The sequence below is a fragment of the Mytilus californianus genome, unplaced genomic scaffold (genome assembly GCF_021869535.1).
Source record: "Mytilus californianus isolate M0D057914Y unplaced genomic scaffold, xbMytCali1.0.p SCAF_3, whole genome shotgun sequence".
NCBI lineage: Eukaryota > Metazoa > Mollusca > Bivalvia > Mytilida > Mytilidae > Mytilus > Mytilus californianus.
In genome coordinates, this window is record NW_026262679.1 from 125403105 (window position 1) to 125420745 (window position 17641).

The 17641-nt window shown below is 32.1% G+C and overlaps 1 protein-coding gene across 1 annotated transcript in view; it reads left to right on the forward strand.

The window, feature by feature from the left end:
- LOC127736097 (heparanase-like) overlaps positions 1–16775 on the forward strand; it is a 36060-nt gene extending 19285 nt beyond the window's left edge. The window contains exons 6-11 of the mRNA XM_052246619.1: positions 896–946; positions 5781–5978; positions 6869–6983; positions 10371–10486; positions 12143–12289; positions 14232–16775. Coding sequence (XP_052102579.1) covers positions 896–946; positions 5781–5978; positions 6869–6983; positions 10371–10486; positions 12143–12289; positions 14232–14397 — 793 coding nt within the window. The 3' untranslated portion in view covers positions 14398–16775. The remainder of the gene's footprint in view (positions 1–895; positions 947–5780; positions 5979–6868; positions 6984–10370; positions 10487–12142; positions 12290–14231) is intronic.
- Positions 16776–17641: the final 866 nt, after the last annotated feature.

Here is a 17641-nt window from a genome sequence, read left to right on the forward strand (position 1 = left end):
AAATAGTGATAGCAGAAATCATTATCATGTTCAAATTTATTTCAGACGATAAAACAAAAAGACTAATAATGAACTTTTGATCCGTACTGTTCATCAATGTGTATGTCATGTTTAGTTTAACTTATAAAAACAAGCGGATAAGAAAAAAAATGTATGCAAAATAATAATTAATGTATTGATAGTAAACAAAGCATAGGCAGTGGAATAAAACATTCATTTCCCTTTGCCTCGGGAGATATGAAGATTTGCTCACCCTCGAAATATCATATTTCCCTTGGGCAGAGCCCTCGTGAAATATGAATATTCTTGGGTAAACAAATCTTCATATCTCCCTCAGGCATGGGAAGTAAATGTATAATATACAACACTCAATTTCACTGTATTTCTAAATGGCAACATCTTTTTTTAAAAAGTGAAAGAAAATGATTTCATACATCATTTTGTAAGTAACCTGACATGAATTCACAGAATCAAAGGCATTATAGTTAATATTTCCAAGAGCTGGTGATTGGTTGATGCCGTCCAGAAAATGGAAATTCAACTAATTGCATAACGTTACTATGGACAGCAAAATGAAAAATAATGTTACGTCATTGGTTGAATTTCCATTTTGTTGTACATATAATGAAGTTACCCATAATCCTTTAGATTTTGATCAGACCAATTCTGAAATTAAAATTACAGACCAGACAATGAATATTCTTTTATCATTATATGACCAGTAATAATACAACACTTTTGAAAAATTAAGTCAGTGTTTGGTTACTGATAGTTAGAAAATTTCCCTTTGCCCCATTGAAATTAATTTTAAATCCATGTCAAAGATTATTTCATCTTCAGTGTATGGAAAGAAGCATTTCTATTAGTTATTCTATAAGTTTGTTTTTAATTTCAGTTTTGTTGATGCAGGAGGACCTGATATAGTCACCAATCCTACATTCCATCAGTAAGTACACAAAAGCTATGTACATATTAACACTTTCGCTCCTGAATTAAATTTTTTTCGCGGGATTTGGTGGCCGAAGTTTATTTCCTCGAGCTAATTCCCCGACCGGGTTTCATTTTGCAAGGTTCTACAGAAAAAAATCGTGATTACGGAAATCGTCGAATTTCAGCAAACGACAGTAAATTGGTCGTTCATAAGCCACGTGGTGAAAGAAAAGTTTGTTCTCCAAGGAGGGTTAATGCCATTTTGTTGATTGACTGCGATTTAAAGCAAAATTATTCTACTTTCCCGTTGAAAATTTGCGTACGGAATTTTTTCTACCTCGGTACTGTTTAAATGCGCTTAAATTACGTTTGAACCAATTTTACTTCAAACAAGTGTCATGCAAACGAATAACAGTCGTACTACTCAAGTTCCTTATCCGTAAAAAGTGTTCCAATCGATGTCTTCCAGACAAAAAAATGCTTAATAAAGTGTCTGTCGTTTACGAGAAAATTGCGACCGCCATATTGTTTACATGGTTAAAGAAGAGAGACAACTCCAACAAAATCAGGAACATTAATCCTACCATAAGCAAGAGTTTGAATTTGGAAACTAACAAAATCCGTGCAAAATTGCAAGCAAAATTAAAACCAAAATATTTTATCGAGACAAACAATAAAATGTTGCAGTATTTTATCATTTTCATCCCCATTTGGTTCAGCAAATTAATTTACCTTACACAAACCATTTGTTATACTTCAGTAAATTCATATATGTACTGTACATGCTGTATGAGATAATTATACAGATCTATGATTTTTTTTTACTTGATGAAAATTTATTGTATATACGTGCATGCATTAAAAGACTGGATTAAATTCATAATTAATAGTTCATGAGAAAAAGTTTTAATGTTGAATTTTTTTTTTTTAATAGTTTATAAAATTTTTGGCATATTTTAAAATTCATATCTTTTTCATGTTCATACTTCAAAGTTTCTGTCTATAATTTTTTTTTAACTAAAACTATTCTGCCAGTTCATATGATTTTTAACAAAAATATATGTTTAAAATGTAACATATAACTTACAAAAATTTACAGATAAATCCTCTAGCTTGAATGTCAACACTGGCCTGCCTGCATGAATTGATATCGGAAATAAGGATTGTTTATATGTGGTAAATGTTCAGGTTTTTTTTAAAACAACTAGTCAACAATTAAAACTTTAACAGACGTCCAAACAGCTTAAAAGTAACAGTCAACATTAACAAAACAGTTCTATGATCCACTTCCTTGATCAGTTGTAACAATTCCTTACAGTGTGGAATTTGGTAAAGCATTCAGGCAGGCACAGGTGTTTTCCACAATCATTACAGCCAAATTTGGTTTGTTTAACCGTCTCCTGATTTCCATTTTTTGTCCTCATGTAGCATAAATGGCATTTTGACTTCTTGTTGAAACTAGATGGCATATGTCTCTGAACAAGTCTGTTTTCAAGTGGAACTTGTGATGGTCTTCCCCTGCGGATGTCAGATGAATAGCCTGCGACTAATCCTTTTGCAATATTTAAAGTAAAGTCAAGGAATGTCATTGAAGATGGATGGTTATTGCTCATGATAAACAGTTTAAAAGCATTAAATTTTGCCATTTCCAGTAGTACAAAGAAAACCCTCTTACTCCATTTGATTGTTTTATGATTGTAGCAGTAATATTGGATATACTGGTCGGCACGGTCCACACCTCCCATATTACTAGTATAATCTGCAACCATTTTTGGACAAACAAAGTTTTGCCTAGAAAAATTGCCATCTGTATTGACTAGTCTCTGCACTTCAGATGTACTGTTGTCATGAATAGTTGACAAGACATTTACAATTTTTTTATCTTTCCAAGCTGAAGCTACAAGACATCCTTTTTGGCGGAACTTCATATCCCCACGTTGATTTATGCCTTCTTGTCGTTTACAAATTATATCAACGGGTAGTCCCCTACGGTTTATTCGGACTGTTCCACACGCTGCTGTACCATAATTTTCAAATAAATCTACAAAAAGCTCTGGACTTGAAAAATAATTATCAGTATACACATGGTACCCTTTACCCTCTAGTTGTGCTCCCTGTAGACACCTTTTGACAACATTACTGGCTAGGTGTAATTGAGGAGTTGCACGTCTCCCTGGATATATGTCTACAAACTGTATGTAGCTACTTTGAGACTCAGCTAGCATCCACACCTTCACTCCCCATTTATGTGGCTTTGCTGGCATGTATTGTCGAAACTGAACTCTACCTTTAAACGGAATCATACTCTCGTCTATAGTGACATTTCTTTTAGGGTTATACTCCTGGTTGAAGCAGGCATTGAAGTGATTTACTAATGGTTTGACTTTAAACAAGGGGTCATAATTTTCAGCACCTGGTAATGGTTCTAACTCTGAGTTTGAAAAGTGGAGGTATCTCATTATCTGTGTGAACCTGTCACGACTCATGGTTTGCGGAAATACAGGTGTATGCAAAAAATGATCAGTTGACCAGTACATTTTGGTAGATGGTTTCCTATCAACACCCATTTGGAAACAGAGTCCAAGAAAAGCATTCATCTCAGCAACTGAAGGTCTTACCCAGGCCATTTTGTTCTGATTTGGGTGTTGCTCTTTCTGTTGAAGGGCATAGCGGTCAGTTTCATCAATCAAATTTTCAATTAGCATGTCAGTCAGGAAAAGCTTAAGGAAATCTATAGGATCCTTGTCTTGTGGCATGATCCTAGTTGGCCCTGAGATTCCAGAGGGTGTGAAAAGGTGAGGCATTCCTCGTTCATGATATATAAAGTTTTCATGCCAACCATTATGATTATGAAAGACATTACCAGCATCACCAGCAGGTCCAGGGATATCATCATTGATATCATCGTCTGAATCACCGGATTCTATGTAGCCGTCACTGTCATCACCTAAACCCTGCTGAAGTAACTGATGCTGGTATCTAGCTTCAGCTTCATCTATTTCACCTTGAGAAAAGCCTTCAAATTCGTCAGATTCATCAGACGACATTTTGTTAACCTTTTTTGACTGAACAAGTGACCCAACGGTGATACGAGACTTACCTTTCATCACTTCTTTTACTTAAATTAACAGATTAAAATAGCAGAAAACACCACTACAGTGTCAGGTTACATGTCTTACTTAGTTGATAATTTTATTTTTACTTCTAAGTAAACGAAATATAAGCGAAAACAAACTTTTTACCGGGTTGCATAAATTGTGTAATATTTTTCCGCCATGATTGTTGACATATTTTCCATAACGATGTCTATTTCCGGTTCAATTTAAGGTCGTTAGAATTTTTGTATTTTTAGCACACAAAAAAAGTAATTAAGGATTACATTAATATGCAAAAATTCTCGAGATTTTTATCAATTCGTTGATATGTAAAATGACCGACAAGAACTATTTTTAATTAGCTTTATTTGTGTTTGCAAATGTGATGTCACCGAGATAAATTTTACTATCGTACAAGCACCTGCTCGACATTTTAAGCATTTAAAAATAAACTACGATCCTGAAGTTAAAGCAAAAATAACCTGAAGTTTGTAATTTTATATTATAAATTTAATTTGATTCGTTGTTGCTTTGAATACTTACACTAATTTCATGAAAAAAAACGATTCAACGAGGAGTTTTTCGTTTCGCCATTTTGCAAATGGAGTCGATATTTTTTCATGTTTTATTTTCAGTTTTCGCATTTGATGAACAATATATCCTTTCAACCATTGTAAAACTAAAATTATGTTATATTATTTTAACTTTATTTACACCATGAACCGAAACCTATGGTTAGAATTTAGTATTTTTACTTTTGAAGTTGTCGTTCTAAAAATAGAATTTTAGGTATCCTTAAGGATAATTTCGCCCACAGCTCCGTGGTGCCAAAAGGATAATTTCGGCTCGCGCTCCAGGGTGCCAAAAGGATCATTTCGGTACGAAAGGGTTAAGGGAGGTAACTTGTCTTTTAAACTAAAGGAAGTAAACAATCCTACATTCCATCATTAGGCATACAACCATAATGTGTTCCCTTTGTTATTGATCTACCATAAAGTTGCCGTGTATTATGTGGGAGTATCATTCTGATATATACATTTTTTACTGTTTTCTTTAAAAAGTGAACTAAAGGCCCTGAAATTATATTACCGGTAAATTGCATGTTTGTTGAAAAACTTTTAAGTTAAACACATAAAAGTGGTGATATGGTCAAAGCAAAAATGGGGTAGGAATAAATTTCAGCTTTCCAAAGTTGGCAAAGCTCCACAGAGGGAAGCAGTGTTTTTTTTTTTAGAGATATATATATCAGAATATTAAAGTACTATGATAGCAGGTGGATTTAGTTCATGTGTATGCCTATAAGATTGTATAATTAAAATTCTATTTTACTTTTATTAAAAGGCACTGGTAAAATAATTTTAGGATGATGTCAGTCAGTTCTAAGTATTGAGAGGTACCCCAAGAAAAAAAGTGAGGTAACCAACCCTTCATACAATCAATAAATCTACAATACATTTGTAAATGATCAAAAATGTATTTAGAAAAAAAAAACATATTTTTGTTTAACTTTTTTTCTGTTTCTGTTTAAGTTGTCCATTATATATTTTGTGTGTGCATGAGATTTCACCATTTTGCATAGCAGGTAATAGGGTATCTAAAGCATATTGTATACAACTTATTCTAAAATTATTAGGGATATTAGAAATGGATCACTTTTAAATCTTTTCATTTTCCCTTTTTATCTATGAAAAATGTACACAATGCTTCCCCAACTGATCCCATGAAAAAGATCATACTTATAATATGTTTTTGTAGCTATTATGACTATGGTCCATCAATGACTGTCCCAAAGTTCATGGCACCAGACATTCTGAGTAATCTACCTTGGCAGATAAATGTTGCAAAGAAGATAGCTCCATTTCCTTTATATGGCAAATTCTGGTTAGGTGAAACAAGCTCAGCCTGGGGAGGAGGAGCTGCAGGATTATCTGACAGATATGTTGCAGGATTCATGTAAGTTGGGGAGATACAAAGTTGAACTGTTTGTTTATGTGACAGATGTGTGACTCGATTTTCTAGTTACAAGACACATAGTCAGCCCTTGGAGGAGGTGTAGGTCTGGAAGATATGAAGTTAAGGTTAGGAGAAACAACATGGATTTGTAAACAGATTAGATTACATAATGATGATGCGAGGATGTGGTATGATTACCAATTAGACGATTATCCACCAAAGGATCTGGATATAAGGAACTATAGGTCACTGGACTGTCTTCACCAATAAGCAAGACCAATACTGTATAGTTCACTTTAAAAGATTTTGCCATTACAAAAGTGAAACAGTTTTTAATAAGAAAACTAGCAACCTGATTTATACTAAACCAATTAAAGAAAAACAATTGTTGCAGACAGCAGTGAATTGTATGCTCCTGATTTGGAACAGGCACATACAGAATGCGACGAGATTAAACAAGTTTGTGAGCACTCAACACTCCCACTAACCTAGGGCAATACGGTAACCGTACAACATAGGAAAAAACTATAGAAATCAGTTAAAAAGAGCTTTACTATTCAGATTGGTACAAAGCACAAAATATAAATTACGAAAGGCTAAAGACAAAAAGTTTTGATCTTAGAGTATTTAACAGCTGCTGCAAACTAGTTCAAACCCCATTGCAACTTATAGTTAAATCATGTCTTCCAGACTAAAATATCAATCAATACACATCTAATAGATTTAGGGTAAACATGGTAAAGATGTCATCAAAAGTCGGAAAAATGCATGACCTAATGCAATGCCTTTATATAAGAATCGACAGAATGTCAACAACTTGTCTGTTTTTCAACCACTGGAAAGAGACCTAGATTTGAAAATACCTGATATTTATATTTTGTTTTCTACAGGTGGCTAGATAAATTAGGAATATCAGCATCATTAGGAGTGGATGTGGTAGTGAGGCAGACATTTTATGGTGGAAGTTATGGTCTGATTGATACAAAGACTTCAAACCCTAATCCTGTAAGTATTTTAAGAAAAACAGAGGGGATATGGCTCGGAAATTTAAAGTCCTGTAAAGATAAGGTTGACCATATTAAGTGGACACAAGAACCGATAAAATTATTGGGAATATATTTTGGACTTAATAAAAATAAGTGTTAAAAATTAAACTTGTAATGACAATACAAAAAATCTGAAAAAATAATTATAGACTGGAATAAAAGAAAATTAGCTATGTTAGGTAAAATAACTCTTGTTAAATCATTAATCCTACCGAATATCACTCATGTTGCATCAGTAACAGAAATTCATAAAGAATACCTTGCAAAATTAAAAAAAAATCATATATAGTTTTATATGGAACAATAAACCAGAAAAAGTTAAAAGAGTTAAAGTTATCATGCTGGTGGGCTTAAAATGATAGACATAGATAAATATATAGAATCCATAAATATTAATTGGGTAAAAAGACTCATTGATAGCGAAGACCAATCACCCAATTGGAATGTCTTACCAAAATTTTACTTAGACAAATTTGGACAAGAATTCCTTATATAGTATTAAAAATGAACTTTAACAATATTAATTTCATTAATAAATATGATGAACTAAAAGAAATTGTTCCAGAATTTTACTTCAAAATAATCATATCATGGATAAATTCAAAATCTGAAAAAGATTTAGACTCACTATCATATAAACATATTAGGCAGCAACTTATACGGGCAATAAACATATCAAATTAAATGGTAAATGTCTTATATTCAAAAATTGGATAAACAGTAAAATTTTATTTGTAAATGACATAATTAATGATAAAGGAAAAATTAATCAAAATATGCTTCCAGATAAACTATCTTGCCATGCTAATTGGTTTTCAGAATATTCTTAATTGACAAAAGCAATACCTAAACAGTGGTTACAAGAGCTAACAAAAGAAGAATCAATTAAAACAAAATGTGCTACCGACTCCGAATCTAAATTTCAAGATAGAAAAGGAAAAATGGTATCAGTAAAAACAATTTCCTCCAAAGATATTTACATCTCCCTTTTAAATACATATTATGAGAAGGCAATAGGATTTCAAAAATGGGACAGAATACTAATTTAGATAACAATATAAGGAAAAGACAACAAATGTTGTACTTTATCTTTAACTATATCCAAGATAATAAATTGAAAATGTTGAGATGGAAATTTCTACATTACATTTTACCAACCAAACAATTACTTTTCTCTTGGAAAATAACTAAAACTCCTTTATGTAATATATGTAATGTCATTGAAGATTATGAACATTACTTTTTGACATGCAAATATCTGAAATTGTTTTGGGATCAAATAAAACTAATACTAGATAAACTTAAAATAGGACATCATATATAATATAATATGCATCACTTTTGTATTGATATAAGATAAACGATACAAATTATTAAAATATTAACAATTTTCTAACAATTATACTTTTTGTGGAGCTTCTGTCGCAGAAAGCTCTACATAGGGATAGTGATCCGGCAACGGTGGTGGCGGCGTTAACTAACTACTTAAAAGCTTTATATTTTAGAAGGTGGAAGACCTGGATGCTCCATACTTTGTATATAGATGCCTTATGTTATGAAGCTTCCGTCTGTCCAACTGGCAGGTGTCATCTGACCTTTACCTCATTTTCGTGGTTCAGTGGTTAAAGTTAAGTTTTTGTGTTTTGGTCTTTTTTTCTAATACTGTATGCAGTAGGTCAACTATATTTGGTGTATGGAAGTATTTTACAATGTACATGTCAGTCTGGTAGGTTTTATTTGACCTTGACCTCATTTTCACGGTTCATTGCTCAGTGTTAAGTTTTTTGTGTTTTGGTCTGTTTTTCTTTGTAAGCAATAGGTCATCTATATTTGGTGTATGGAATGATTGTAAGGTGTATATGTCTGTCTGGCAGGTATTATCTGACCTTGACCTCATTTTCATGGTTCATTGGTCATTGTTAAATTTTCATAGTTAAGTTTGTTTTTTAGGTACTATAAGTAATAGGTCAACAATATTTAATGCATAGATTGATTGTAAGGTGTACATGTCTGGCATGGTTCATCTGACCTTGACCTCATTTTCATGGTTCATTGGTCAATGTTAAATTTTCCTGGTTAAGTTTGTTTGTGTATGGAATGATTGTAAAGTGTACATGTATTTCTGGTTTGGTTTATCTGACCTTGGCCTCATTTTCTTGGATCATGTTAAGTTTATATGTGATACTTGTAGTAAAGCTTTATATTTAGGACTATCAACATAAAATCAAAATCAATGATCAGTAAAGCAGGCGAGAGATTTCAGCATGGGCACTCTTGTTACTATATAGAATATATTATGTATCCTAGCAGAAAACAAAACAAATTAATGTGCTTGAAATTTTTGAAAATGAACTTCTCCAAAATTACAAAATATTGACAAATAAAGAAGGCAAATATGAAAACTTCTACAATTTGGTTGCAGAAAAAATTAATTTATCTTCTTAAACTAAAATTTATAATATATCATATTACTTTCTTTTTAATCTGTTGCATATTATTTATTAGCTAAACTGTATATTGTGTACTAACAATTACTTACCTTATCACTGAAATGCTATATACTAACCTTAACAAGGCCGGGATAAGATACCGGTACTTTATGTATCTCTAACAAATGTAAATTTCAAATATAAAAAAAAAAGAAGAAATTTTTAGAGGAGTAACATAAAAAAGTAAAAAAACAGTCCTAAAGATTAATGAAAAGTCAACCTTGGAATTACAATATCAAGAAAAATAGTGATTCTCTTTTAAAAGTGCAGGTGAAAGTACTTTGACATTGCTCTGGTATAAATGTATAGAGTAATTGTGTACAAATTTCTGACTGTTATAAAATGTTCTTAAAAAATTGAACAAGAAATAAATATTTGCTCATTTTTCTAAAGCATTGATATTATTGTTATTGGGTGGCCACATATTAATTGCCGTGGCAACCGATGAATTACTTTAAATTTGATCTTTGTTTACATGCATGTGTAAATCCGAAAGAACTGTTCATATTTTCATTGCTATTTGATTCTTATGATAAAGCTAATGCCAATTTATTTATGGACTATTACCTGTAGTAGAGTGCACAATTTTTTCATTGCTTTTTCATTCTTTAATTGTTTCAAGATGGAGTAAAAGACTAGTTTTAAAGTATATTTTTGGTTGATTTCATATTAAGTATTATTTAAATTCGATTAAACATTCCTCATATGCAATATTTAAATTGATTGTAATTTGAAATCAATTCACTCCAAAATGATCCACTAACAGAATTAAATGTGCATCACTGTTAGTAAGATACACACTCCATTGTTGATTTTCGGTACACTATAATAACAAAGAAATGAACTTGATTTTGCAGGATTTTTGGTTGTCTTACCTGTACAAGAAGTTAGTAGGAAGGTCTGTGTTTAATGTGACAATGGATGATAACAAAGGATATGTTAGAATGTATACTCACTGTACTAATACTCTAAGGTTAGTTTTACATGTAGGATAGTGGATCAATTTGAAAGATGTTTTGGGAATTCGAATGGAGGGTCATTTGTAAGGATACTTCGACTGTTTATTTAATTTTATATGTTGTTTTTAACACCTTCCTTAATTTACTGTGCAGTTAAAAAATTTCACGTTTTAAACTAAGAAGATATTTTTGAAACTTTCCCAATTGCAGCAGAATGAACATACATTTTTATACAGCTGTCTAAGACAGGAGGTATTATGGTATACCGTTGTCCATCTGTCTGTCTGTTTATATTTATTGAAATAAGCCCCTTTTTGCTTTTTATAAATTTCTTATATGACATTGCAGAGTTATAGAACTTTATTTGTTGAAAAATTGTTGATAACTTCCATTTTTCACGCTTTATTTGGTTTTCGAGTATATAGAATTTAATTCTTTCAAAAATGGTGTTGTGAACAAGATAGAAGTGTATAGATGAATAATCAAGGCCCCAAACTTAGATAAACTTGAGGTAACCTAAATAGTGCCAAATTATTTAATTTTGTTTCTTTAGGTACCACTGTGTGTGCATGTCTTTTTTTTGGGGGAGGGGGTCTATTTGAACAGTTCTCACAGTATTTCTAGTTGATCATATAAATTCATTTAAAGCATAAAGACGAGCTAAAAGGGAGATGGGCGTAGCATGGGCTCATGGCACAGCTCTTTATTCTGTTATCTTGTAGAAAATTTCCCGACTTACAATCTAAACTTACTCATACTTTAAACTTTGAAAGAGTGAAGATACAAAGGAAGCAATCAAAAATCATAAGTCCAATATAAAACAGACAACACCATGGACAAAAATCACAAGTCCAATATAAAACAGACATCACCATGGACAAAAATCATAAGTCCAATATAAAACAGACAACACCATGGACAAAAATCATAAGTCCAATATAAAACAGACATCACCATGGACAAAAATCATAAGTCCAATATAAAACAGACAACACCATGGACAAAAATCATAAGTCCAATATAAAACAGACAACACCATGGACAAAAATCATAAGTCCAATATAAAACAGACAACACCATGGACAAAAATCATAAGTCCAATATAAAACAGACAACACCATGGACAAAAATCATAAGTCCAATATAAAACACACAACACCATGGACAAAAATCATAAGTCCAATATAAAACAGACATCACCATGGACAAAAATCATAAGTCCAATATAAAACAGACATCACCATTGACAAAAATCATAAGTCCAATATAAAACAGACATCACAATGGACAAAAATCATAAGTCCAATATAAAACAGACAACACCATGGACAAAAATCATAAGTCCAATATAAAACAGACAACACCATGGACAAAAATCATAAGTCCAATATAAAACAGACATCACCATGGACAAAAAGAATAACGATGAAAAGACAGAAAGACTGAGCAACATGAACCCAACCAAAAACTGGGAGTGAACTCAGATGCTACAGAAAGGAAATGTTGAAGCAGGACAAACATTAATTTCTGTCATATATGTGGAAATTTTTTAGACATTAAATCTTTTTTAAAAAAAATATGGTCCAGAAGTCCAGGATAAGCTGTCATAACTTTTTGTATATTATATGTCATCATGGTTTAACTTTTCCTGGTCTTTCTCTATTTTGTAGAAGTGATTATAAGCCAGGTAGTATTACAGTATATGGTATGAACCTTAGACCAGAACCTACAACAGTTGTCTTCACACAGTTTAAACCAGATGTTAAACTTCACTTATACTTGTTAGAACCTGTTGGTGTAGATAGCCTTAAGTCTCAGTAAGTTAGAACCTGTTGGTGTATATAGCCTTAAGTCTCAGTAAGTTAGAACCTGTTGGTGTAGATAACCTTAAGTCTCAGTAAGTTAGAACCTGTTGGTGTAGATAGCCTTAAGTCTCAGTAAGTTAGAACCTGTTGGTGAAGATAGCCTTAAGTCTCAGTAAGTTAGAACCTGTTGGTGTAGATAGCCTTAAGTCTCAGTAAGTTAGAACCTGTTGGTGTATATAGCCTTAGGTCTCAGTAAGTTAGAACCTGTTGGTGTAGATAGCCTTAAGTCTCAGTAGGTTAGGACCTGTTGGTGTATATAGCCTTAAGTCTCAGTAAGTTAGAATCTGTTGGTGTATATAGCCTTACGTCTCAGTAAGTTAGAACCTGTTGGTGTAGATAGCCTTAAGTCTCAGTAAGTTAGAACCTGTTGGTGTAGATAGCCTTAAGTCTCAGTAAGTTAGAACCCGTTGGTGTAGATTGCCTTAAGTCTCAGTAAGTTAGAACCCGTTGGTGTAGATAGCCTTAAGTCTCAGTAAGTTAGAACCCGTTGGTGTAGATAGCCTTAAGTCTCAGTAAGTTAGAACCTGTTGGTGTAGATAGCCTTAAGTCTCAGTAAGTTAGAACCTGTTGGTGTATATAGCCTTAGGTCTCAGTAAGTTAGAACCTGTTGGAGTAGATAGCCTTAAGTCTCAGTAAATTAGAACCCATTGGTGTAGATAGCCTTAAGTCTCAGTAAGTTAGAACCTGTTGGTGTATATAGCCTTAGGTCACAGTAAATTAGAACCTGTTGGTGTAGATAGCCTTAGGTCTCAGTAAGTTAGAACCCGTTGGTGTAGATTGCCTTAAGTCTCAGTAAGTTAGAACCCATTGGTGTAGATAGCCTTAAATCTCAGTAAGTTAGAACATGTTGGTGTAGATAGCCTTAAGTCTCAGTAAGTTAGAATCTGTTGGTGTATATATTAGCCTTAAGTCTCAGTAAGTTAGAACCTGTTGGTGTAGATAGCCTTAGGTCTCAGTAGATTTTTACCTTAAGAGATAAGGGTTTCTCTGCTATCTTAATAACAAGAAAAATCAGAACATGGGAAAAATCAACTTGTCAAAAAAGAGGGCTCCAACATGGTCAAATCAGACCTTGTGAACTGGTCTCATTTAAAAGGACCTGTGACCTTAAGGGGGAACCTCAACAGAAAAGCTGGTAATTTGTAATGATTTTAAACATGAATGTGAACCTGGTTACTTGAGCTGAAATTAAAGCAATGTTTGTGTGTTTTATGGATTTAAATCAGTATGTCATCTCAACTGCCTTTTAATTGTCAGTCATGAATGACATGATTTCAATCATTTTTGGTTGGACTGGACAAAGTCCAAAACCGGCTTATAGTATGGTGATGTCAGGCGGGTGGGTCAACAGGAAAATTCACACGAAGATTGTACATATGTTGAAGTTGTGCACCTGCTATTATGGAATCTCTTTAGGAATTTTTTCTCATTTTTCCAGACTTGGGAACTTAGTCAATCGTCAGCAAGATTAATGAAAGAGGGTACAAGTTTTGTGTAATCAACTTCTCCCACAGTCTTCAACCCATTTCCATGAAACTTCACAGGAAGATTGTAAACATTCTACATTGATCAGTCACAAATATTGTAACCCAGTCATTTGAAACATGACCCATTTTTAAAGAATAAACAAAGAATTTGATTTCAGTCAGAAAAATCTTTGTGAATCTTGTATATTTCTTTGTATTTGATTTGTGCCCTTTGTAGCCAAATATGTCAACAAGTCATTGAAAACCTTTCCAGAATTTTCATTCTTTACTGCACAATCAAACAATTACGATCCAAGAAAATAATTAGAATAAAATACCCTTTTCAAATTAAGAAACATAAATTTAATGTCAATTTGGCAATTTTTATACCATCACAAATTATCAGTGATTTTTTTTTCTATTTACAGAACAGTTGCTTTAAATGGTAGAACTTTGAGCCTGAATCCTGATTTTTCATTACCAAGTATGGACTACCCTGAAGTTGTTACTTCTAACTTTACATTCCCTCAACAGTCTTTTGGGTTCATTGTTATACCTGAAGCTAATGTTGCAGCTTGTAAAGTGAGCAGTTGATGAAAATAAAAACACAACTTGAACAGATGTTAAGCTAAAACGTTGCAGTTGCATCAGATGTATTAAAGAAAGATTTATAACTTACATCCGATGACAGTTTAAGAAAGGTTTTCCTGAGATTGCAATTAAAATGATAATTTGGCTGCCAATGTTTTTCTGTACAGCATCATATTAAACAGTATAGTTGTTTAGGTTCATGGTACCATTTTTCTGAATCAAAGGAATTTTTTCAGAAAGAGGAAAATAAGGAGAAATAAGAACTGAAGCTGAAACAGGATGAAGTATTGTATACTGCATTTCAGTGGTGCTCAATGCAACATGTTTATACAAATGTTTATTTATGTTCATGGTTCTTTGTTATTGTTGATTTGAAGCTAATTTTTATAACCAATATTTTTTTTTCATATGCTTTAATGTTTAATGTAAAAGTAATTCACTACAGAATATTGATTGGCTCAAAGGAAACATTAAAACCAGGGGTGGATTCAGGTAGGGGCGTGTGCCCCCCCCCCCCCCCCCCCCCCCTGAAATTTGCAAAGCATGGGTTGTCCTCAGCTTAATAAAGAATTTTTATTTTAAAAAAATTTAAGTTTGCGCCCCCTATTCTAAAATCCTGGATCGGCCTCTGAAAACTTGTTTGATGTTCTATAATAATACTTTCATTTTTGTAGTAACTACTAAATATGAACAGTTTGTCATTTTGCATATCAAATCCATGATCCATTCATCTCTTAAGTTCTTCCATCTGAAACAAAACCACTTAATTTGCAATATTAGTTTGTTTATTATTTAAGAATTAGTATTCAATAAAATATTTAACAACTGTTAAGCTTAGGACTTTTATAGTCCTTTCCAATTGGCAGTTACAGACAGAGCTTATAGCACTTCAAAAATTAGATTGATTATATCAGCCTAATGTCTTCATATTGTCCCTATTAAAAAATCAGTATTTTTTACAAATTTGTAACAGTTGAAGTTATTTTTTCAATTGGCAACTCTTACAATTCAGAACTGTTATACACCTTTTTAATGTTACAGTCCAATTAATGCTTTTCTTCCTTTCATTTTGAGCTAGTACATATTTATTTCTAATACCCCTTCAATTCGACCAAATTAATATTTTGTTCTATCAGATATATACTTATCATGTAAAATTTTGAGAACATCTGATTACTTTTCCAGCATTGTTTTTGTTTACTTTTTTTTATGTGTTTTTGCATCCCATATGCAGTACAATGACAGTTAATTGAATTGTTGCAATATTGTTCCATTCCCTTTAGATGTATATTATGTTACATACAAATACAGTAACTGGAGTGTAATAAACAATAGATATTGAAAATTAGATAGCCAATACCCTTCAATCAAACCATCATGTTCAAACAATTCTTTTGTAATTTTAAATTTCTACATATTCAATTTTTGTACTTAATATTCCGTGTTCTGTACTACATGTATTGTATATTTTAAGATGTATTGTATACCATATTCAATGAATTTTTCAATCGATAAAATGTATGGCAGTTAGTTTGACATACTTTGTGTGTTGTAATGTTTGTGATATTTTCCTATGCATAACATTCAGATATTTACTGTGCCCATATTATGGTCTATTTACTCAGATCTAGTCTTTTTGTATAAGACAGACACATTTTATCAGAGATCTATTGTTATTGTATTGTCTTAATAACTGGTCATCACCTTTTTGTGCAGACCACTTTAGTTTCTGTGTCATTCCAGATATTTTTATGGAAATAATTTGAAAGAAAAAATTGCATAAAGAAGTTTATTGTCATTATTAGCATTTTTCTTTAATCCTTAGAAATATTATTTTAAAAAATCTGTTTCATATCAAGAGTTTTGTTATAGTTATCTCCCCTTTGGCAGTATTTAGATACACCTTGTATTATGTTTTGTTGTAGTTATCTCCCATTTGACAGTATTTTGATACAACTTGTATTAAGTTTTGATTGTAATATTTTCTTTATTTCTTGAATGCTAAATGCTGGATGATATTCTAACATAATTTTCTATGCCAAGAAACAAATCCTCTGTATACAGACCCATGTTAAAAATATCATTTATTTACTATCAGCATAAACAGACCAATGCTATAAATTTCTCTTATGCAGGGTTGTTTGAAAACTAAAAATTTGAATGCAAAAAATACTTAATTTCAAAGTCATTTACTCTTTGAGGTTTCCAAATTCTAACTACAAATTACTTTTCGTCTTATGCATGTATAACTGTTTGCTATTCTTTTTTTTTGCAATTTCCAAATTTATATTTTATACAACATATGTTTTATAGATTATTTATTGACCTATCACTTTAGGGAATATTTTCTATTATTATTTGAAATAAAAATATATCTTCAATTGTCGATGGTTGTTTATGCTTTTATGTTAATTGAATTTCAAATTGTGGTAATAGGTTGATTATATTGACTGGAAACCTTGTACAAGATAACAGGTTGGTATAGGAGAGTCATATAACTAGGTTAAGGTTTTGCATTATCTTGTGTCTTAAAATTGTAATTTTTTTTTGTTCATTTGATATCATGTCAACAACATCGGTACATTAGATTGTTATTTTAAGTCAGCATCTTAAACAATTTTGTCTAACTGTAAATCTATCCATTCAAAACATGGTACCTAAGCTGACAGTATGCCCTCCTCAGGATGGGGGACCGTAGCTTTAGAAGTGGTATTTGCTTCCCCCTAGAGCTAACAGTCCTTAGGAGTTAATCAAGTGAAAAGTTAATTAGGAGAAAAGAAAAGTCAGCTAGGAATATAAGAGAAAAGAATGACATGGGAAAGGGTCCTCAACATACAAGTTTTGGTACAGGCTTGAAGTTGTGCAAAAATCCCACCTCATATAAGAAATTCATGACTCTTTCCCATATTTCAATAATACAATCTGTGACACCTTATTTAGATAGATGTAAAAGGACTGCAACATATGTCAATAAAAGTTTTAGCAGATACAGATGTTATCCATATGGGATCATTTAAATTGATTAAAAATGTATGGAGTGGTGCAAAGTTTTTATAGACATCTTATCAGATGATGAAAATGTATGTCCAATTGACAAGTAAATTACTATGCATTGATTCCATAAAGGATGAGCACACCCCCTCCACCAGGTAAAAAATTACAGGTCTTCGAGGAGTAAGAGTAATGTGTCTGTGTATTTTGCAATGACTTTCTGTAGACTTGTCATCTTGTGTGCAAGCAGTTTAAA